This window comes from Patella vulgata, chromosome 8, assembly GCF_932274485.2.
Source record: "Patella vulgata chromosome 8, xgPatVulg1.2, whole genome shotgun sequence".
Taxonomy (NCBI): domain Eukaryota; kingdom Metazoa; phylum Mollusca; class Gastropoda; family Patellidae; genus Patella; species Patella vulgata.
In genome coordinates, this window is record NC_065886.2 from 8583604 (window position 1) to 8606020 (window position 22417).

General features: G+C 37.1%; 4 protein-coding genes across 6 annotated transcripts in view; all 4 read right to left on the reverse strand.

Moving 5' to 3' along the window:
* Window positions 1–22417, reverse strand: part of LOC126830957 (zinc finger protein 816) — a 402542-nt gene that overhangs the window by 170408 nt on the left and 209717 nt on the right. The gene's annotated exons all lie outside the window — the stretch shown is intronic.
* LOC126830975 (zinc finger protein 626) lies at window positions 4048–7945 on the reverse strand. Its single transcript, XM_050561577.2, has 2 exons — window positions 7881–7945; window positions 4048–6416 (listed from the first exon to the last, which is right to left on the reverse strand). Exon 2 carries the CDS (start codon window positions 6368–6370, stop codon window positions 4685–4687), a length of 1686 nt encoding a protein of 561 aa, XP_050417534.1. The 5' UTR covers window positions 6371–6416; window positions 7881–7945; the 3' UTR covers window positions 4048–4684.
* Window positions 10289–16452, reverse strand: LOC126830981 (zinc finger protein 37 homolog). 3 transcript variants are annotated; one of them, XM_050561590.2, is made up of 2 exons: window positions 16341–16452; window positions 10289–14712 (listed from the first exon to the last, which is right to left on the reverse strand). In XM_050561590.2, the coding sequence occupies exon 2, from the start codon at window positions 14423–14425 to the stop codon at window positions 12896–12898; it is 1530 nt and encodes a 509-aa protein (XP_050417547.1). In that variant the 5' UTR covers window positions 14426–14712; window positions 16341–16452; the 3' UTR covers window positions 10289–12895. The 3 variants fall into 3 exon arrangements, with proteins under 3 accessions (XP_050417547.1, XP_050417549.1, XP_050417550.1); XM_050561592.2 differs by having other exon boundaries at window positions 16271–16436; XM_050561593.2 differs by lacking the exon at window positions 16341–16452 and adding an exon at window positions 15868–16246.
* On the reverse strand, window positions 18156–22051 carry LOC130013991 (zinc finger protein 37-like). The gene is made up of 2 exons (XM_056102673.1): window positions 21992–22051; window positions 18156–21399 (listed from the first exon to the last, which is right to left on the reverse strand). The coding sequence occupies exon 2, from the start codon at window positions 21360–21362 to the stop codon at window positions 19848–19850; it is 1515 nt and encodes a 504-aa protein (XP_055958648.1). The 5' UTR covers window positions 21363–21399; window positions 21992–22051; the 3' UTR covers window positions 18156–19847.

Consider the following 22417-nt stretch of genomic DNA (forward strand, 5'->3'; position numbering starts at 1 on the left):
TGACTAGACAGCTGTCCTTGTCAGGCTCTCTCCATCCTGCACCTCTGACAAGCCGGACAATCCCGGTCAACTTTCTCGGCCAACTCTAGGATGGAACCCGCGACCTTCAGACTAGCGAGCCAACTTCTTACTCACTTGGGGATCACGTGGCTAAGTGGGTAAGACGCTGGCTCGCTAGCCTGGAGGTCGGGTGTTCGATCCCTGCATTGGCCGAGAAAAGTTCATCCAGATTTTCCGGCGTGGTTCCCCCTTGTCAGTGATGCAGGACGGAGGGCCTGACAAGGACAGCTGTCTAGTCCTTCGGATGAGACGAAAAACCGAGGTCCCGTGTATACATTGGAATGCACGTAAAAGATCCTTTGGCAGTTGGAATTCGATATAAGAGTAGGCGATAGTACCGCTGCCCGGCAAAATTTCCCTCATAGCACACTGTATGGCGTATGCCCGTCTTCATTAGCCCAGTATAGGAGCAGAACAGTAGGACGTTAAACCCCATTTCATTTCATTTCTTACTCACTTAACCACCGTGGCTTCCCCCAAGTTATAATAACATTATCAGGGGTATTCCACCACAACCTATCAATAAGGCAGGATTTTTTGTGTGGGTTTCTTTGCCCAGGCGAACATGCATGCCTTCGATGGGAAGTCTAATGAGAGGGTTTGGGCACATGGGACCAAAACCCAGCAACACCCGTGGCCGGAGGAAAAATGTCCGTAATAATGTTACAGAATCATTTTGATGGTATCCGTAGCTACCTGCGACTATGGAGGTGTAGGTCTATTCCCAATGTATAAAATACTATTAGCCACCAATCGAAACCTGTCTTGATATCTAGCCTAGCCTACGCAGCCACCCTCAACCTTTGCATGATGAAAGTCTGCTCGACTGTGTCATATTTTGGTCTCCGGAGTCCATTGCCGAATTTACAGGGTAGGCTATCCCGTCTACAGTTGCAACATTTACAAAGGTACCATGGCAACCGACAATACAAACACCACTTACATTATACGGCCATATTTATGCATCAATATATATGTACAGGTGTTCTGTATCAAACCGCCGTACTCCTTTAATTCTACACAATTATTTCATTGAATTCGTGAAATCTCAGTTTCAACTACCCGGTATGGTATTTAATATATTATATAAAACAGATTATACGACAATGGACGTCCATGACAACAGTATCTGCTGTGAGTGTGCTTGACAACAGATTCTATGAATAGAAACATAATTCATTCAAGTTAATATATTTATTACTGCATATTCATTTGCATATTCACCTTCCGTGCAAATAGAGGCAGATACAATACAGGGGAGGTAATACAGTTTTATCACTAGAAAAAACTCGGTTGTTTCCCTTTAACCCATAACATCTCGCATTTTTATCTTTCGAAAAGATTATTTTTTCTCTCCGACGCCAAAATTGCATTCAGCTTCTACCCATGGCCTAAAGCACACATATTTCTGGGTATGTTCCAGAATTTTTATTTATATGATGAGCAACGTGAGGAAGTAGAATTCTCTCGGGGCGACAGTGTTTACCCCTCCTCCGGTTAGTACTAAATGATAAGGCCAGCTAAATTTTTCGTCATCTAGGTCACGCGATGTGAACAGGACTAGTGCTAATCCTAAACCTAACCCTGCACCTGGCCCCAATGCTTATACTTATACCCTAACCTATAATCTCGCCAACAATCACTGCCCAAACCTTATTTACACCTTAACGACCTTCACAAAAATTGAGCCGGCCTTAACAAATAGATTTAGCTTCCTCCTAGGCCTACTCTTCCTTCGATTGCCAACTGTCAATTGTTATATTTATATCTATAACCTAAGCCAATGATTGGCCTACACGGTAACACGATTTACCCAAACCTACCATTATTTCAACGTATTATAATTTATATCCGTATTTGATAATATACTGTTCTTTATGCCAAATTGTCATTTTTAATTTAAATTTTGTCCCTCATAATAAAATTTCCAAAGAAGCAATTTCGTACAATACACGAGTCATGCCCCTTGGTTACAATTTCCAAACCTGCTTCGAAATTGCATTTTGCGAGGCATTTTCAACAAACTAAAAAACGCTACAATTTTCAGTTAAATATGACAATTTAGCATAAATTACGGTATATTATAAAATATCGATATAAATTATTGTAATGGGAGTTAAATAATAGTGGATTTGGTTACAAGTTTCAAACTTCCCTGGAAATACCATTTTGAGGGGCATTTTGACACAAAAACCTTAAGGTTGTAAATTAAAATTGCCAATTTGGAATAAAGAACGGTATATCATCAAATATAGATTGATATATATACGAGTTGAAATAATGGTGGATTTGGGGGAGATTTGGGTAAATCATTCTACCCTTAATAATATCCATTAAAATCACTGAAAAAACAACCTCAGATCTGTGCCAGACAAGATGACCCGGGGAGAGGGAGGGGGGGTACCTGACAACAGTCTGCATTTATGCCTGACATTGTCGACATTAGAATTAAAATAACACAAAACAAAAACATTAACAACATCAATTTATCTGATATATAAAGATTACACAAACTTATTCTATACCCAGATAATAATAAACAATCACATGATCTGGTGTATTTCACTCTAGCACTACTCACATTTGAAGAGTCCCAGGGAAGAACGATCTAAGTCACTTTTTCAACGAACCCCAGTTAATGGCGCCATCTGGTAACAAATTGTATAAATTTTCTGTGGAACAATCAATTTCAGAGTCACATCGAACCAAAGCCCTTCAGAAATGGCCTCCCGGACAAATACGTCCATCGTACCCTTTATTTGACCTTAATTTGGCTGAAAAGTGGAAGTCAGTTGTTGTACTGGTAATTATGATTCGTATTAAACATCATTTTGAAGTTGTAATTAAACCCATTCGTTGTTCTGTTCGCATCAAGTATTCTCGTCTAAAAGTCTGTTTTGCCTTTTATGCGAAAAGACAAAAATGTGACTTATACCGTTCTTCCCCTGGACTCTTCATTTGTCTTACAGATAATAATAAACAATCACATGGTCTGGGATATTTCATTCTAGCACTACTCACTTTTGTCTTAAACATAATAATAATGGTCTAAGGTACATGTATTTCACTCTAGCGCTACTCACATATATCTTACAGATAGGAAGGTTGTATACAACTTGTACATTGTGGAAACATGGCATGTAAATACATTAATATAATTCGAATGAAATAACCATCTCAGGTTGACAATTTAGACAAGCCAACAGTAAATCTGACATACCCTGTCTCAATCCTAAAATAAATAGATGACATTCATTAAATACTTGCACATTTTCCTCTTTATAAAGTATAATAACGGTAGCAATTAACCTTGTCTGCGATAACACCTCGGCGGAAGCGGGCATTAAATAAAGCTATTTCACACACAGCAATTAACCTAAGCAGAAAATTCTCATCGTTCCAAGCACTGCTTTCTACAGTAAAGAGAGAGAGCAAAATGGGGTTTAACGTCCACTCTACACAAACTAAGTCATTTGGGACTAACATTTGTTCAATTTAGCAGTGGGAGAAAACCGAAGGACCCAGAGAAAATCCACAAGGTTGGACAGCCGACCCTAATCCTTGTCATGTACAACCAGGGAATTGAAACCCCGCCAGTTGATCCAAAGACAGACTTTATGATGCAGTGTGCACGCGTTAACCATTCGGCCACAGTAAAACAAGATAACCAACCGTATAGACCCAGTAACAAACAGTTACATACATTAACTATATCCATACATACATGTACATAACAGTATTTATCTCAGGCATGCAAATAAACAGACAGGTAGACAGGTACTAATCTCAATAGGGCAGGTGTTTTATATCTATCATGTGTAGATACCTCAAATCTTAAAATGGGGATAACTAGCAATTAAACAAAAATATTTACATCAACAATGAACAAACTATAATTAATACTGTTAATTATATATATATATATATATATATATATATATATATATATATATATATATATATATATATATATATATATATACCGGTATCTGCAATATACCATAGGTGGGAACTTGACTCCCACAACTTGGAGTCTAGTCTGACTTAAGACTCTAACTGGCCTTATTCGCCATGAATTGCAGACTGATTTGATGAACGTGACTTTGTGAAGACTTGCAACTCAACTCAGTACTAAAATTAGCAACTAGGACTCTACTCTGCCTCCTGGTCCGCTACTTGTTTCCAACTCTGTAATATACATGTTTACAATAATTGACAAACAGTTGTCTCTATCTATAATAATTAACAGTTGTCTCTGTTTACAATAATTGAAATGATTAACAGTTGTCTCTGTTTACAATAATTGAAATGATTAACAGTTGTCTGTTTACAATAATTAACAGTTGTCTGTTTACAATAATTAACAGTTGTCTCTGTTTACAATAACTGAAATGATTAACAGTTGTCTCTGTTTACAATAATTGAAATGATTAACAGTTGTCTCTGTTTACAATAATTAACAGTTGTCTCTGTTTACAATAATTAACAGTTGTCTCTATTTACAATAATCGAAATGATTAACAGTTGTCTCTGTTTACAATAATTGATTAACATCTGTCTCTATTAACAATAATTGACTAACATTTGTCTCTATTTACAATAATTGATTAACAGTTGTCTCCATTTACAATAATTGATTAACAATTGTCTCTGTCTCTATTTTTCCGTTACACAATTTTAAATGTTGTTTACGAGTCACATTGTGAGCAAATTTTTTACCACATTTTTCACATGAAAATGGTTTATCGCCTGTGTGAGTCCTCATGTGTATCCTGATATTGGAAGCCTGTCGAGACTGATGGCCGCATATTTCACACGTATACTGATTATCCTCACGATGTGTGGTCTTGTGACGTTTTAAATGACTCGGTCGTGCAAAGCGGGCAGGACATACATCACAGCCGAACAGTTTTTCAGTCACATGACATAGAAGATGTACCCGTAAACCACCAGGGCGGGGAAACTTTTTTCCGCAATGTTCACACTGATATTTACGGTCTTTTGAATGCATGATCAAAAAATGAGATCGCATGCTGGACTTTCTACAACATTTATAATCACAGAACTCACACGCTATGTTTTTGACGCCCGTATGTTTAAATAAATGTGATCTTAAACAGCCAGGATCCTTAAAAACTGATCCGCAATATTCACACACATATTGTCGCCTGTCTCCCGTGTGGATTTGCCGATGCTTCCTTAAACATTTCTGTGTCATGACTTTATTACAAATATCGCATTTGGTCTTCTCTCCTTTCAGGTGTGTCTTTTCGTGTCGGTTTAATAGGGCTTCGGTTTTAAATGGCTTGGAACAGGTAGAGCAGGAATATTTGAATTCTTTATTTCTATGGAATTCTTCATCGATTGTTGACCAATCACAATTCCAATGTTTGGCGTTTAAGTGTACTCTGTAAACTTTGACGGATTTAAATTTTCTCGTACAAAATTGACACTGTATTTCTTTACGACCTGATGGTCTTTCTGAAGTGATTTTCTTTTTTTTCGATGTTTCTTTTGGTTCTTTCACTTCTATCCAATCTGGATCATCATCTGCGTCATCATCAACATCATCAACCTCACTTCCCTGTGTTTCATCGTCATTTTTCAATTCTGTAAAATCATTTGTTGGAGAGTTATGTCCCTTATCATTGCAAGTTTCTTCGTTTGATTCACAGATATTTTTATGAATGTCTCTGGTAATTTCACTGGATGAAAGAGACATATCTGTTGATTGATTAACCAGTACTGGTAAGGACATCGTATTTGGTATAAATTCATCAGGTTCAAGGTTACATTTCATTGGAAGAGATTTTCGTGACCTCTTCTTCGCGATTTTCTGTGCATTGATTAAGTTATTCTGTGGTATTGTAACTTGAAATGGCTTTGAATCATTAGTTTGTTCTACCTCGCTATCCAAACTCGTTGTTGAACTGGCAAAAGATGGTTCAAGTCGTATATCGTCAACTTTGATTGGTGCAGGAATTTTATTTTCTTCACATTCTTGCCGTGTCTCTGATAAATCCAGGTGCGAAAATGACTGACAGATGTTGATGATAGCGTTACCACTGTTCAAGGAATCAGACAGAATCTGATGACAAAAAGACACTATTTGATTACAGTAAAATTCATATCCAAATATTTTAGAACAAAGGGAAACAATTTGTTCCACCGACTTATTTTGACCAGAAATGTAATTTTCACAAATATCAATAATCTTCATCAATCTGTCTTCAGAATGTCCTTCACTTTTGATTAATGTTTGAGCAGACAAATTTCTAGATAAAACTGAAATAGTTGCAGTTGAATCCATGGTCTATACTGTCAGCATTTGACTAGCTGTTTCATCTCAATAAAAACTGAAAATACGAAAACATAAATTTATTGCTTTTCTAGAAATTTGATGTCATTAATTTAAACGATCTTCTGGATATAGTGAATTAAGAATACTGTAATAAATAGATAGAACTCAATGACCATTGAATACTGCTCAGGTTATTCAATTGTTCATGAGAATGTATCCCTGCGCAAGTATTCCACAAGTGATACAATCGAGTATGGCTCACTCTTATTTCAAATTCCAGCTGTCAAGGGTTCTTTTACGTGCAGAGATTTATCATACCATCCGAACAACTAGACACTGTTGCTATGTGGCTCCTGGTTAGCAAGCTAGCTCCTTATACACTGAGCCAGCTGCAGAGCTCCAAATATTTTTAATGAATGAAAGAATTCCACGCACATGCTTAAGTATAAGTAATTTTCACAAATTACATTTCGGTGGAATTAGGTCATTTTGGACTAACAATAAGATATAACATACGATTACTATTTTTTCTATAGTTGAATGCTAGTTCAATACGAGAGAGAGAAAGAGAAAGAGAGAGAGAGAGTTTAACGTCCACTTGACACACACTAGGTCATTTCGGGACTAACATATGGTTCAACTTTATTTATAGGGGTCTTTAGCAGTGGGAGGAAAATGGAGGACCTACTCCTTGTCACATACAGCCAGGGAATTGAAACCACGCCAGTTGACTCATTGTCAATGACAGACCTTGCAGCTTATGATACACTGCGCTAATCGTTCGGCCATTCTCCCCCCCCCATCCCATCCGACCCCCCCTGCCTGAAATGCTAGAAGAGGACCACTTAGTGTACTACAGTGTTACCATGTTTATTTTTTGTCTCATCTGAGCGACTAGGCAACACTTTTCTTGACGATGCAGTAAAATAAGTTTAAAACCCAAACAGTTTTAATAAACAGTTGGGGGAGCCACAGTGGCTAAGTCAAGTGATAGTCTGGAGGTTGCGTGTTCAATCCCTGCATTGGGCGAGAAAATTCATCCAGGTTTTACAACGTGGTTTTCCCTTGTCAGTGGTGCAGGACGGAGGGCCTGACAAGGCCAGCTGTCTAGTCATTCGGATAAGATGAAAAGGCGATGTCCCGTGTAGGCCTAGGCAGGCCTATACATTGGCGTGCACGTAAAAGATCCCTTGGCAGTTGGAATTTGATATAAGAGTAAGACATAGTGCCGCTGCCCGGGCAAAATCTCCTTCATAGCACACTGTATGGCGTATTCCCGTCTTCATTAGCCTAGTCTGTTAAACCCCATTTCATTTCAATTAATTTCATTTAGTTTAGTTTGTCCGGTAGCAGACCAGACAAAGAAAGGGAAAGAATAAAGCACTCGGTAATTAGTGCAAGTCAACATAGGCAGCTAGAGTCTATAGTCAAGAATAAGTTCAGGATTTCTAAGATAATTTTTTATTTCTGAAAGACAGGTATCCATCAATAACAGTGCAATAAAAACAAATTTCCTCACCTTCGGTGAATTTCTAAGACTTGCACGCCATTGAATGCCGGATTATCCAGGTAGGTTGATAAAATGGTTTGCGTTTTTTGTGACCAGTTAGTCTAGTCTATATTTACCCAAGGGCAAATGACTCTATCCAGACTAAGAAAAATTACTTCAGGAAAGCACCGCCAATTAATGTCGAGAACTGTTTTATTTAGACGAATTGGATTTCATCGGTGGACATTTTTAGTACCGTACCTGATTTGTCCAAATTTCATAAAAAAAACTGCAGTAAGTGAAATAATTTGATTTTTTTTTTATTACGAATTTTACTTCATATAACCTACACAGGATAGAGAAAGAGAGAAATGGGGTTTAACATCCACTCTACACAAACTAGGTCATTTCGGGACTAACATATGGATCAATTTCATTTCAATAATTCGCTTGCATGTAGAGGTCTCTTAGACGTGTGAGGAACCTGGAGGACAGGTTGCACAGATGACCCTACTCCTTGTCAGACTTTGACTCAATGACACCCCTTATGATACAGCGAGCACGCTAACCATACGACCATCCTACCCCCCTCTGTTGGATAGAGGATCTAAATTATCATTTCTCTTGCCACTCCTAACAGTAAGAGCAAGTCAACAGCTCTGCATCTCAACCCGATTACATGTCATTTCAGTCCTGCGTCATTTCGGACTCCAAAAAATATGTCCTCGACATTTCGGACTCGGGTAGGTGACGTTTCGGACTCGGTCAGGCGACTTTTCGGACTCGAATATATTTGTATATTCTATGTATATATTTGTAATAACTGTTTTTTCTTTCGTTTCAGGTGAGGCTGAAAACAGACCATTCACAATAATAAAGAAATTAAACATTGTTAGTTGTGTTTTATTTATCCCATACAGACCTTAAGCCTGTCGTACACGAGCAAATTTTCTTTGACAAATGGAGATTTGTCAAATAAATTTGCTCGTGTACGAGAGGGAATTTGCCATATGAGATTTGACAAAAGCTGGCATGCATAGCTTTTCGTCAAATAAATGTGTCAAAGATTTGGAACTTATGCTCGTGTACGATAGGCCGTCAAATAAATTTGCCACAAATCTATGCACGCATCTAAATCTATTGATTTCACTTTCATTTTTCGACGCAGGGGCAAATTTATTTGCTGGCTTCGTACACGGTCAAAGAAAATTTGAAGAGACCGTCAAATAAAATTTGTTAAATTTTCTTTGATCGTGTACGACCAGCTTATTACGCACGTTATTTATCCCATACAGACCATACATTAATAACAACGGGAATATTTATTTGATGAAATAATAGCTTCAGTCGGGTATTCATTTATCTTATAAAATATACTTTTTTTCATTACGTACCGGAATCACAGGTACGATGTTGCCATAAATGACAAGCATCACACCGGAGGCCTTCTGACCGAGTCAGACCGAGTCCGAAATGACCGGGACCGAAATGACGGGCTACCCTCAACCCAAGTAACAATTAATGTTTTCTCATCTCATCTTTTCAACCGTGACCATCAATCAAATAGTTAATCCTGATCCATCTAGTCAGGGCAGCAGCGTTCCATTTTTCCAAATTTTCGGGTGGGGGGTCTAGAACCCTGTTGTGTGTGCTCTAGAGAGAGCTGAACCCATTTAAATTAAGAGAACATGGATCTAGTCTGAACCTTCTGTCTCAGAAGCAAGAGTTATTGTGTCCCAAAAAGTATGACAGGCAGAACCCATTTTAAGTCCCCCTCTTTCCCCAAATGGGGTTTAACATTCACTTGTCTGCACCGACTAGGCTAATGAAGATGGGTGTACACTGTACTATGAGGGGAGATGGTGCTCGGACAGTGGCGCTACGGCCTACTCTTATGAGAAGAGAGAGAAAAATGGGGTTTAACGTCCACTCAACACTAACTAGGTCATTTCGGGACTAACATGGTTCAATTTTATTTCAATAATTTGCTTGCGCGTAGGGGTCTTTAGCAGTGGGAGGAAACCAGAGAAAACCCACGAGGTTGGACAGGCGACCCTACTCCTTGTCACGTACAACCTGGGAATCGAAACCACGCCAGTTGACTCAGCGATAGACCTAATGCGCACACGCTAACCATTCGGCCATCCACGCTACTCTTATGGAGTATTCTGACTGTTATGGGTTCTTTACGTACACGCCATCGTGTAATGGGACCTCCTTTTTAAGACAATCAGAATGACTAGACACTGTGCTTGCTAGGCCCTCCATCTTACACCCACTGACAAGGAGAAACCATGCTGGAAAACTCCAGGAAACTTTCTCGACCACCAGCGTGATCAAATCCCATATCTGCTGGTTAGTGAGCCAGCACTTAACCACTGCAGCACCAGCAGGATATAAAACACAAAAAAACAACAACAAATATTTAAATGTTTTCATTATATGTGACTAATAATTAATAGTAATATCCTGTATATATTAAACATACATTATGCAAGAGCTAAATCTGCCTATTGCAGGTCTTTCTTTAGGCCTGAAATGTTATCTAAATTATTAATTAGACATTAATTTATATGACAAGCTCAAAATCAACTCTGTAGACCCTTGGATGGCTTGGATACAGCTTGGATTTAAACAGTCGCCCATTTAAAATTAAATCAATAAATGTCCGAGTAATCTAACATTCACCGTTCAGAATAAAGTAATTTGACTGAAATTTTCAATATTTTTCCTTTAAAACATCAATATTTTAATTATTATAGCAAGAATGGCCAACTTTTTAAGTAGTGTATCTTTAATATTGAATAAATCAAGTATAATCGATAAATAAGCATCAAATCATTTACACCTATATGTAATGATATTATTAACAAAGCGACAAGATCTTGACCTGTAATAATATCATTAACTAAACAACAAAATCTTGACCCCTAATAATATTACAACAAAATCTTGACCAGTAATAATTTTATTAACAAAACACCAAGATCTTGACTTGTAATAATATTATTAACAAAACAACAAGATCTTGACTTGTAATAATATTATTAACAAAACAACAAGATCTTTATCTTTTTTTGACCTGTAATAATATTATTAATAAAGCAACAAGATCTTGACCTCTAATAATATTTTTAATAAAGCAACAAGATCTTGACCTCTAATAATATTTTTTGACAAGTAATAATATTATTAACAAAACAACAAGATCTTGGCCTGTAATAATTGTATTAACAAAATAATTTTTTTTTGGACCTGTAATAATATTATTAACAAAGCAACAAGATCTTGACCTGTGACCTGTAATAATATTATTAACAAAACAACAAAATCTTGACCCTAGAAAAAACTACTGGCATTTTACACTACATAACAACATTTAAACATTCGTCTTATTGTGAAACAAGCAAATTATTGCAAAAAAAATGATCATGTTTCATTATTATTAAATGCAAATAAAGTTAATGAAAAACAACATGCCTAAATAAATAGATGACACATATTAATTGCACATTTATCTTTTAATAAGCATCAAGCTATCAAACTTAGCCTAAAACAAAAAATGCTCACGATAGAACTTGATCCAGGTCTGCTATTGTGAAATTGCACAAAATTTAATTGAAATGAGGTTTAATGTCCTACTATTCTGCTTCGACTGGGTTAATGAAGACGGACCTACACCATACAGTGTGCACTGAGGGAAATTTTGCCCGGACAGCGGCACTACGGCCTACTCTTATATCGAATTCTACCTGCCAAAGATTCTTTTACATATGCACGCCAATTTGTACATGTACATGAGACCTCATATTTTCATCCCAGATCAACAAATAAGAAGCGCTCTTTATGTCACTCAAGAAGACAGGCTGCCAGTTAGTGACACCCTTATATTTTGGTCTTGTGAGTGCCCCATGAGTGTTTTCCAGGAAATCCAGTATTTTTGTTGTGACATATAGTGTCTCAACTTTCCATACCAAATATGCCATACTTTATTGGAAATAACTACCCTATAAACACTTTAGTGGGAATGGGAGAGAGAGAGAGAGAGAGAGAGAGAGAGAGAGAGATGGGTTCAATGTCCACTTGGGACTAACATATATTTCAATTTTATTTCAGTGGGAGGAAACCGGAGGACTCGGAGAAAACCCACAATGTTGTACAGGCGACACTACTCCTTGTTACGTACGACCGGGGAATCAAAACCACGCCTGAGAAAACATTTATGTACATGCATCTAAGTCGGTACACATGTACATTATTACATAGTACATATACGAGGCTAGATTAATCTTAAGGGGAGGAGGGGGACAAGTCAATGGAGATGGGGAGGCTGAATTAAGATTTGGTGCATGCTGAGGTATCTTCTGGGTGAGTAGCAAAAGTTAAATATAGAAATATTCAATTCTCTCGATCATTTAATGGAACTTGTAATCTTGTACTCAACCCACCATGTAGAAATGAAATAAAATGGGGTTTAACGTCCTACTCCTAAACTGGGCTAATGAAGATGGGCATATGCCATACAATATGCTATGAGGGAAAATTTGCCCGGGCAGCGGCACTACGGCCTACTCTTATATCGAATTCCAACTGCCAAGGGATCTTTTACGGGCACACCAATGGTTTTTCGTCCCATCCGAATGACTAGACAGCTGTCCTTGTCAGGCCCTCCGTCCTGCATCACTGACAAGGGGAAACCACGCCGGAAAATCTGGATGAACTTTCTCGGCAAATGCAGGGATCGAACACCCGACCTCCAGGCTAGCGAGCCAGCGTCTTACCCACTTAGCCACGTGATCCCCCCACCATGTAGAGGGCCTGGTGTAGGTCGGTACTGGACATGTATTTAAAATGTAGGTTGAATCCTAAGTAAATATACTGTAATAAAAAAGCCATAAATGAATGGAAAAAAAAACAAGCACTGAGGGTTTTAACCAATATTATGTATCAATTGATTCATGAAGACCAGAACACCGTCGTCAAAACATTGAACGTTAATAATGTTATTCCATACATCTATATGTATGTAAATAAAATAAGGTCTATTACGTCATGCTTAAAAAGTTTGTTACAGCCTCTGTGTCGATTCTCTCTGTACAGTTGATTTTATGTTGCCGTAGTGATACATTATGAGCGAATTGTTTGCCACATTTTTCACAAGAGAAAGGTTTATGCCCTGTATGGGTTCGCATATGAACCACAATATTATATGGTTGATGCGATCGTTTACCACAGATTTCACAAGAATATGGCATTTCTTCCGTGTGAATTTTCCTGTGCTGAACCATGTGACTTCTCCTCGCAAAGCGTTTATCACACTGATCACAGGCGTGAGGTTTTGCCCCAGTATGAGAATTCATATGAATATTTAATGAGGTGCTGCGAGCGTACCTATTTCCGCATTCTGCGCATTGGTATTTCTTCTCGCTAGAATGACAGACCATGTGAAGTTTTAATCGTCGTTTACTCAGACAAGTATAGTCACAAAGTTCGCACGCCACCGATTTTGTGCCTATATGAATCAACTGATGAGATTTAAGACTTCCACTCTGAGCGAAACCTTTTCCACACAGTTCACAGATATAGGGCTTTTCGCCTGTATGGGTTCGTATATGTTCCGTGAGAGCTTTCTTAGTCACGGTTAAACGACCGCAATATTCACACGTCAACTCTTCTGCCGTAACTGGTATTTTACTACTCAGTCTGTTCACCCGATCCTTTTTCTCAAATTTTAAATCTTCAACGCTCACACCATGACCCTCCATGTGTTTTATGAACATTTTCTTCGTTTTATATGTCTTTTCACAAATGCTACACTTGTGAATTGTACGCCGAGTTATCTTTTCTTTGGGTTTAAATTCAGGATCGTCCGATTCTTGTGATTCGCCTTGATCGTGATCATCATCTTCATCTTCATCGTCCGAGTCAATTTTATCATCCACCTCCAGGAAATCTTCAGTATCGTGATGAGATGATTCAAGATCAGGAACTTTCTTGATCTTTGCATTTGAAAGTTTTACAGGGAAAGATTTTCTTGGTTTCTTTTTCAGATTTTTCGTCCCAGGGGATATTTCATCTTTTAATTCATTTATGGCAGAAACTGACGAAATATCAGAACATTTCTTTGGAACACAACTATCAGTTGAAGTGGACGGTTGAACGGTTTTAACCCTAATGTTAGTTTCTGCGGGATGTTTTAGGGTTAACGATTGTGTGTCACTTATATTCACTGATGCCTCCTTTGCCAGGTCAATATCTGTGAATGACTTACAAAGTTTTATTATTGTGTGGCTACTGTTTAAAGTCTCCGCAAAAATCTGATTACAAAAGGCCACGATCTGATTACAGTAAAATTCATAACCTGTTATTTTGGAACAAAGGGAGACAATTTCTTGAACAGATTTGGTTTGTCCTAAAATATGATTTTCACAAATATCCATTATATTTTTAAAACAAATTTCTGACACTTGAGTTGTCTTTTGTGTTTGATTTTCAGACAAATTTGAATTTGAAGAAGTCTGGGTATTTTTACGATCCAGATTAAATTTAACTGATAAACCTTCAAATTCATCCATTTTGTCCTGCACTTGAAATTAATTAAAATATACGGTCAGCTAAGCTAGGAAATGAAATGGGGTTGACAGTCCTACTTTTCTATACCGACTGTGCTAATGAGGACAGGCATACACCATGCAGTGTGCTATAAGGGAACTTTTGCTAAGGCCTACTCTTAATTCCAACTGTCAAGAGTTCTTTTACGGGCATGCCAATGTTTACACAGGAAGCTGAGCTAGGCCACATCTGTTTATAACAATTACAAGATCATCATTTCCTCCATTAATCACTAACAATTACTCAAGTCCTGAAATAAGAATGCACTAATTATAAAATCAATTTTAATTTTGTCATTAATTTCTTTTATACAAATTGTGTGTATGCTATGTGACATCACACTGATCAGCAGTGAATATTCGCTAGGCCGCTACAATCACTGATAAGGATGACATCGATGCGACTTAATAAGCCACAAATATTAACTTTTTCCTCCAACAAATTAAATTCTAAAACATTTTTTTTGATGTATTAGAAAAATAAAGACGTTTTAAGTACATGTATTTCTAGGTAAAAATTATTTCCTATTTGGTGTAAATGGGTATCAAAATGAGTAAAAGGCACCATTCTGCCCGAACTAGAACGTCTTACTAAACAATGATTGACGCCGTGTGATGAGACTTCATGTGTAGAAGGTAGTCATCTTTTACAGAGATATTAGAAGACTTCCATAATACTCTGTCTGAATTTAAAGAAGCTAAATCCCTTGGCACCTAGAAATGGACACAAATGGGTCGCAACATAATAATGTAATATGAATGTATAAAAACGCAAAGAGTCCAAATTGAATGGCAGTCCTTGGCGTCTGGTTATTCCTGTCTACACCAGTAGTATTCTCCTGTGAGATATGTTTGGCCGCGTTCATCGAGTCGTTTCATTATAAATGACACTCGAAAGTATTCTGGCACGTGATTCGGGTGCCAATTTTAAAATTTTCGTTATGTCTTAAATATTGGATATCAGAAGACCGGCCATCTTTTCACGGTAAGATAACAACATCAATGTTGATTTATATTGACCAATAAGTCGTGTTTGCAATGTCGAAGACTGTGTATGATATTGAGTTAAATATTTGCAGCTAGTGCTGGCACGATGAATGATATATCGTTGAAAAAATGTATCACGATTCACCTTCTCACCATTCGCGTATTCAATTGCGAGGTCCTGTTCGATGTATCACCATTTTTTTTTTATGTTTTTTTTTTTTGTTGCTTCAGAAAGTAAGCTGTCACTCTTAGTTATTCACGTCACACATTATCCATTGTTTTGGTCCTTATTATGATCCACATAATATCATGACTAAAATATCAATTATTCATTTATCCTGTTGTTTTCTTGGTAAATATTGACCTGGTTACGAACAGTGATACAGATCATATTATTGCACGTGAAACGCTATACGTACCTGTACATGTACTACATGTATCGTATCTTGACTGCAGTGGCAATAACCAGCACCCAGGGTAGCTAAAAGTTATTTTTATTGCCTCAAATTGAGCAAAATAGTGATAAACGTATTCTTATATATACTTCTGTTCAATAGTTAATAGTTGTGGTTTATCATTCACTTAATTTTTTATTTGTCATTTAATCATATATAATGTCAATAATTAAATGATGTGGAAATGCCATTAGTCCTTCAAGCTCTATATCTGACCCTGCCAACAACCAAATGCTTAATAAATTCACATGTCACTTTAAGGGGTTCGTGAACCCTTACTAAAATAAACTTAGAAATAAAATTGAGTTTGCTGAACTGTCAATTTTTTTATATCATTATTGTCTGTTCTTTTTTCGGAGCCACTCACTTTGACTTTGCTGAATTAGCTAGCAAGATACAAGCAATAAAAGATAATTGGTCTAGGTCTATAAAATTACCTAAACCCAGCCTCGTCATGTGAAGATATTAAACTAGCTTGCAGACAGAACTGTCAATTATATGGTCTCAATCTCAATAAATTATTTTATAAATTCTTCAATCAACTTCCGGTCTATGTAGACGTAATTATCCAGCTCGCATGATCCAATTAAAGGGAAGTAACTTCTGTATTTTAAGGAACACATCCACAATTCATATATTAAAAGATGTGACTGGGAATATTTTTTGTTATATCCATGCGAGATTTATCAGTTCTTGTATTTGATATAAACCACCAAGATACTATATCATGTGGATTGATTGGTGTAAAATCAAACCAGGGATATAACCTGTTGATTGATTGGTTTGAAATCCAAAAGGGATATAACCTGGTGATTGATTGGTGTGAAATCCAACAAGGGATATAACATGTTGATTGATTGGTGTGAAATCCAACAGGGGATATAACCTAGCTGTTGATTGATTGGTGTGAAACCCAACCAGAGATATAAGGTGTTGATTGATTGGTGTAAAACCAAACCAGGGAAATAAATGAAATGGGGTTTAACGTCCTACTGCTTTGCTCCGAACTGGGCTAATGAAGATGGGCATACGCCATACAGTGTGCTATGAGGGTAATTTTGCCCAGACAGCAGCACTATGGTCTACTCTTATATCTAATTCCAACTGTCAAGGGATCTTTTACGTGCATGCCAATGTGTACACGGGACCTCGGTTTTCCGTACCATCCGAATGACTAGACACTGACAAGGGGGAACCAGGCCGGAAAATCTGGATGAACTTTCCTGGATCAAACACCTGACCTCCATGCTAGCGAGCCAGCGTCTTACCCACTTAGCCACCGTGACCCCCACAAGGGATATAACCTGTTGATTGATTGGTGTGAATGGTGTTAAACCCAACAAGGGATATAACCTCTTGATTGATTGGTGTAAAACCCCTAGAGAGATTTAACATGTTGATTGATTGGTGTAAAACCCAACAAGCAGAGGCGTAGTCGTGAAATATATATTGGGGGGGTCCGCAAATGAAATTATATAAAATGTTGACAATCTGTGAAGCCGGAGGCACAAGGCTGCACAGCAGCCGATGTAGCGCGATAGGGAGAGTGTGGGAGGGTCACCCTCCCACTGGGGGGGGGGGGGGGGGTGCGCACCCCTATCAAAATTTTTTAAAGTTTAAGTCTTCTGTAAACACTGTTTTGACATATTTTACGGGGTTAAACTAAAACATTACACCAACATATTGGGATATGTACAGGTTTTATACAGATACATGTAGAATCTTAACTAATCCTAATAATTGTTGTAAATAAATAGGAGTTAGGGCCTACTATGTAAATTTTGGGTGGGTCCAAGTATATTTAGACCTGTTGATTGATTGGTTTAAAACCCAATGAGGGATATAACCTGTTGATTGATTGGTGTGAAACCCAACTAGGGATGTTAGCTCGCGATTGATTGGATTAAAATGCTTTCCTGCCTTTAAATAAAGAATGATCAAATTCCTATCCCAAAAAGGGTTGGGGGAGGGGGGGGCGATTTTCATTCTTCACTTATCCGTTCCCGCTTCAATCACAACTGGCTTCTCAGACAAGTTTCCTAGGAAGCATTGTCTGAGGTAGGACTCTAGGTTGAAGTGGAATTAAGCTGAGTGAATGAACAAACCTGCCTAACCATTGAATTTCATTTACCCACAGCACAATGTATTCTACACCAACTCCATGTTGATAAGATGTAAAATTGTTACTTTTACATGTCATAAATTACATGAATAATTTTATTGTGCATGATAAATAAACAATATCAACAATAAATATATCAAACTTTTTAAAGACCTGATTTTAAAATAAAATACCATCTATCAAAATTCAGTATTTTATACTGCAATATAAAACGTTTTGTCTGATTATTTATGGATGAGGGACTGGTTGCTACTCATCTTGTTGTTGTTCTTGAGGTGACGCTCTTCGAAAAAGCCTAAGGCTCTGTCAATTCAACTCCAATCGCCATGAAAATTGCCATGTTTTTTCTTTGAACAATTCTGCATCAATTTGGTGAATAAGATTTTTAAATTTCATCCAACAACATGGTCAGTGGTCAGTTCCTGGTCCATAGTACGATCGTACTTGTTTTATAAAGAATTCCTAGAGTATAATAAAGATAGATTGCCAGGCGACAAAACATGCTCACAGCAACTAAGGCATCTGAGCAATCCACATGGGTTGTCACATACATTTATTGTTTTGTAACAAAGTGGAGCAGGTAAACATCACTAAAAACTGAACAAGAATAACAATTCATTAAGTAATTAGAAGAAATAGTTGAAAAATTTGATTGGCTTCTAGTTCTTCAAGATCCTAACATTCATTATCCAAAACATTTAACGGTAACAATACTAAAAGTTTGAGTTCTCTGAAATCTTTGAAAATTCATATATGTAGGTTTTGGCACATGAAACACTGCATTAATTTCGATTCAAATCAATCAGAAAACAAGTTGAACCCTGAGAAGGTTCACAAGATTTTTTTTAAAGAGAATAAGATTGTTTAAAGTTATCAAGGGCAATAACCCTGACAGCAATTATTTGAAATCTTTGAAAATCAATAGATGTGTTAGCCGAGAAAGTTCATCAGAATTTTCCAGCTTGGTTTCTCCTTATCAGTGGTGCAGGACGGAGGGCCTGACAAAGACAGCTGTCTAGTCGTTAGGATGGGATAAAAAACTGAGGTCCTGTGTACACGTGGGCGTGCACCTAAAAGATCCCTTAGCAGTCAAAATTTGATATAGGAGTAAGCCGCTTCGCCGCTGTCTAGGCAAAATTTCCCAAATGCCATATGCCCGTCTTCATTAATCCAGTCGGAGCAGAACAGTAGGATGTTAACCCCTATTTCATTTCGTCTTATGACCTTAAACACTGTGTATCAATTTCATGTCCGATGTAAACTTTAACTTCTAACAGGTCAACAAAATTTTTCAAAATAATCAAGGGCCATAACTCTGGCAGTCATTATTGGAAATATACTTCTTTGTCTCATAACCGTAAACATTATGTCTAAATTTGAAGTCGATCGGATAATAATTTAACCTCTAGACCATCCACAAGCAATTGTGGATGTCGGACCTACGGATTGTTATCAAAATTTATAGTTTAAATGTTTACACTCGACACAAACTAGGTCATTTTGGGACTAAAATATGGTTCTATTTTATTTCAATAGTTTGGAGTCTATATCAGTGGGAGGAAACCAGAGGACCCAGAGAAAACCCATGAGGTTGGACAGGTGACCCTTTTCCTTGTCACATACAATCGGGGAATCAAAACCACACCAGTTGACTCAATGACAGACTTTATGATACAACGTGCACACATTAACCATTCGGCCGTCGAACCCCCGCATATTAAAAGAGTAGAAGCTTGAAACAATGATGATTGAACTAATAAATCTTGTGTATATAAATAAAAGTACAATAATGATAACATTTATACCCTTAACAAACAAATAGTTAATAATGCCCAATATTAGACATGTGCCCGGAATTTGGTAGACTTAATTGTCCAGGATTGCTTAAAGTTCCACTACTGGGTAAGTACTCTGTAACAACTTTACCAGTACATGTGTCTTTATGTGTGCGTAGTGATACGCTATGAGCAAACGTTTTACCACATGTTTCACAGGAGTAGGGTTTTTGGCCTGTGTGAGTTCGCATGTGCACGACGATGTTATACGACTGATGAGATCGTTTCCCACAAATCTCACATGAATATTTCATTTCATCCGTGTGAACTAATTTATGTTTGATCATGTGACATTTTCTAACGAATCGTTTATCACATTGATCACATGCCCACGGTTTGATACCCAAGTGTGTGTTCATATGAATACGCAAGGAGCCCCTGCGAGGATATCGTTTTCCGCACTCTGCACACTGATATTTCTTCTCATTTGAATGAACGACCATGTGACGTGTCAAGCGATCTTTACTCTGACATGTGTAATCGCAGAGTTCACAAGCTACATCCCTCGTCGTCATGTGAGTCAGCTGATGAGCTTTCAGGTGATAATTCTGACTGAATGTATTTCCGCAAACTTCACAAACGTAAGGCCGCTCCCCCGTATGAATTCTACGATGTTCACGAAGAATTGTTTTAGTTTTACAGATTTTCCCACAGAATTCACACGTTAAATCTGACGAAGTTGATGATTTTACGGGACTAGAATCAGGCGTCTCTGTTTGCTTTTTTGATGATTTTTTTGTTTTCTGCTTCAAAGGTTTTGCAACTTTCCATTCAGGGTCACTAGAATCTCCCAAGTCATCTTCAATCTCACTAACTTCTTCTTCTTCTTCTTCTTCTTCAATATCATAATCATCGAATGTATCATCATTGAGCAAAGTCTCTGATTCCTCGTTGTCTGATTCATCTTCATCAGTAAAGCCCAGATCTTCAGTTTCCTTGGCCTTGTGATTTGATCTTTTAACTGGACGTGACTTTCTTGATTTTTTTTTTACCTTTTTGTCATCTTTGTTTTTATTTTCACTTTTTGCACGACTTTCAGAGTTTTTGCTTTGATCCACTCTTTCATTTGATGGTAAAGGCAACTCATTTTTAATGGTAACAGTATCATCAGTTTTGGCAGTAGAAGGCGGTGTTGTTTTATTTAGGTCTGAGTTATCTTTCCCTTGTTTACTTGAATCATCAACCACTGACTTCAAATCTAATTTTTTGAATGATTTACACAGGTTTATAATGGTGTGACTGCTGTTGAGAGTCTCTGAAAAAATTTGATTACAAAACGTCACAATCTGATTACAGTAAAATTCATAACCTGTTATTTTTGAACAAAGGGTGACAATTTCTTGAACTGATTTTGTTTGCCCTACAACATGATTTTCACAAATGTCAACAATATTTTTCAACCCAATCTCAGCTACTCTAATGAACTGCTGATTCTCCGATGATGAATTATTTGAATATGATTGCTGATGATAATTGACTGGCAACCGCTCTTCCAAATCCATACTTTCTTGGATCACGTTAACATGTATCAATCTTCATCTGAAAAAACATTATAATACTTAATATATTAGGTCTAGTGGTTGCTAAATACCCATACGAAGTTCTGAGATTACTGGCAGATATACAGAAAGATAGGTAGCAGGTGCAATGCTCATACCAAAGGTGCAAGTTGTAGGTCAAATCATCAGTTTGTTAATTGGCAGGGTTTTGGGTTTGGAATCAGACTTTGACCGTACACTTGCTCCTAGTATTGACAGCTATTATTATGATTAAAATTCAGAATCTGCCCACCACAGAGCAATTCATTATTGAATATATAGCTAGCTGAGTTCTGGTTAGAAAAAAATTCTAGAATCGAAAATCATTGTAAATCTAAAAAGATTCTGTTCTCTTGATTTTTTTTAGATTATTTTCATCCACGATTGTTTGTTAGGTAATGTTCGTGTTACTGTTGTATGAGCCGTGGGTGATATGTCATCCAACATCCAAACAAGAAGACGTTGCCTTTTAAGACATGTTTCAATATTAATATCTGTTTTATATTTATTTGCGTTAAAAATTTACACATTCTATATTGTTGTATTTTAAATTAAACTGTATAATATTTATTATATATATATATATTATCTACCCGACGAGTCCCGACAAAGGGCAGCTCAATTCGATATTATCAACTTCCTCTGTAGATGAGATTAACCAGTCGATCGATTAGCGAAACAGAACTCATATATGAAGGTAATAACTTAAGAAAAAGTAAATTTAAACCTATCAATTACTGTTTCTTTATTTCTTATCGCTCAAGTGAATTCAAAATCTTAGTGTTAATGGGATTTTGTCAACACGGGATCGCATGTATAGGAAACACAAATAGAATGAAAAATAAAAGTAGACTACATTTAACCTCCTGTCTACCTATACATTTAAATAACTTAAAACTTGAAGGGCCATTCCCCTTATTGAGTATTCTATTTCCATGATCTAACCATATATATCAAAAACACACCTGAACATTCCAAATTTCAAAACTGACACAATTATATTTTTTTATGTGGTCTGA

Excerpts from the sequence above, each read along its gene's own strand:
- LOC126830975 (XM_050561577.2), bottom strand. The coding sequence starts at position 6,370 with ATGGATTCAACTGCAACTATTTCAGTTTTATCTAGAAATTTGTCTGCT.
- LOC126830981 (XM_050561590.2), bottom strand. The coding sequence starts at position 14,425 with ATGGATGAATTTGAAGGTTTATCAGTTAAATTTAATCTGGATCGTAAA.
- LOC130013991 (XM_056102673.1), bottom strand. The coding sequence starts at position 21,362 with ATGGATTTGGAAGAGCGGTTGCCAGTCAATTATCATCAGCAATCATAT.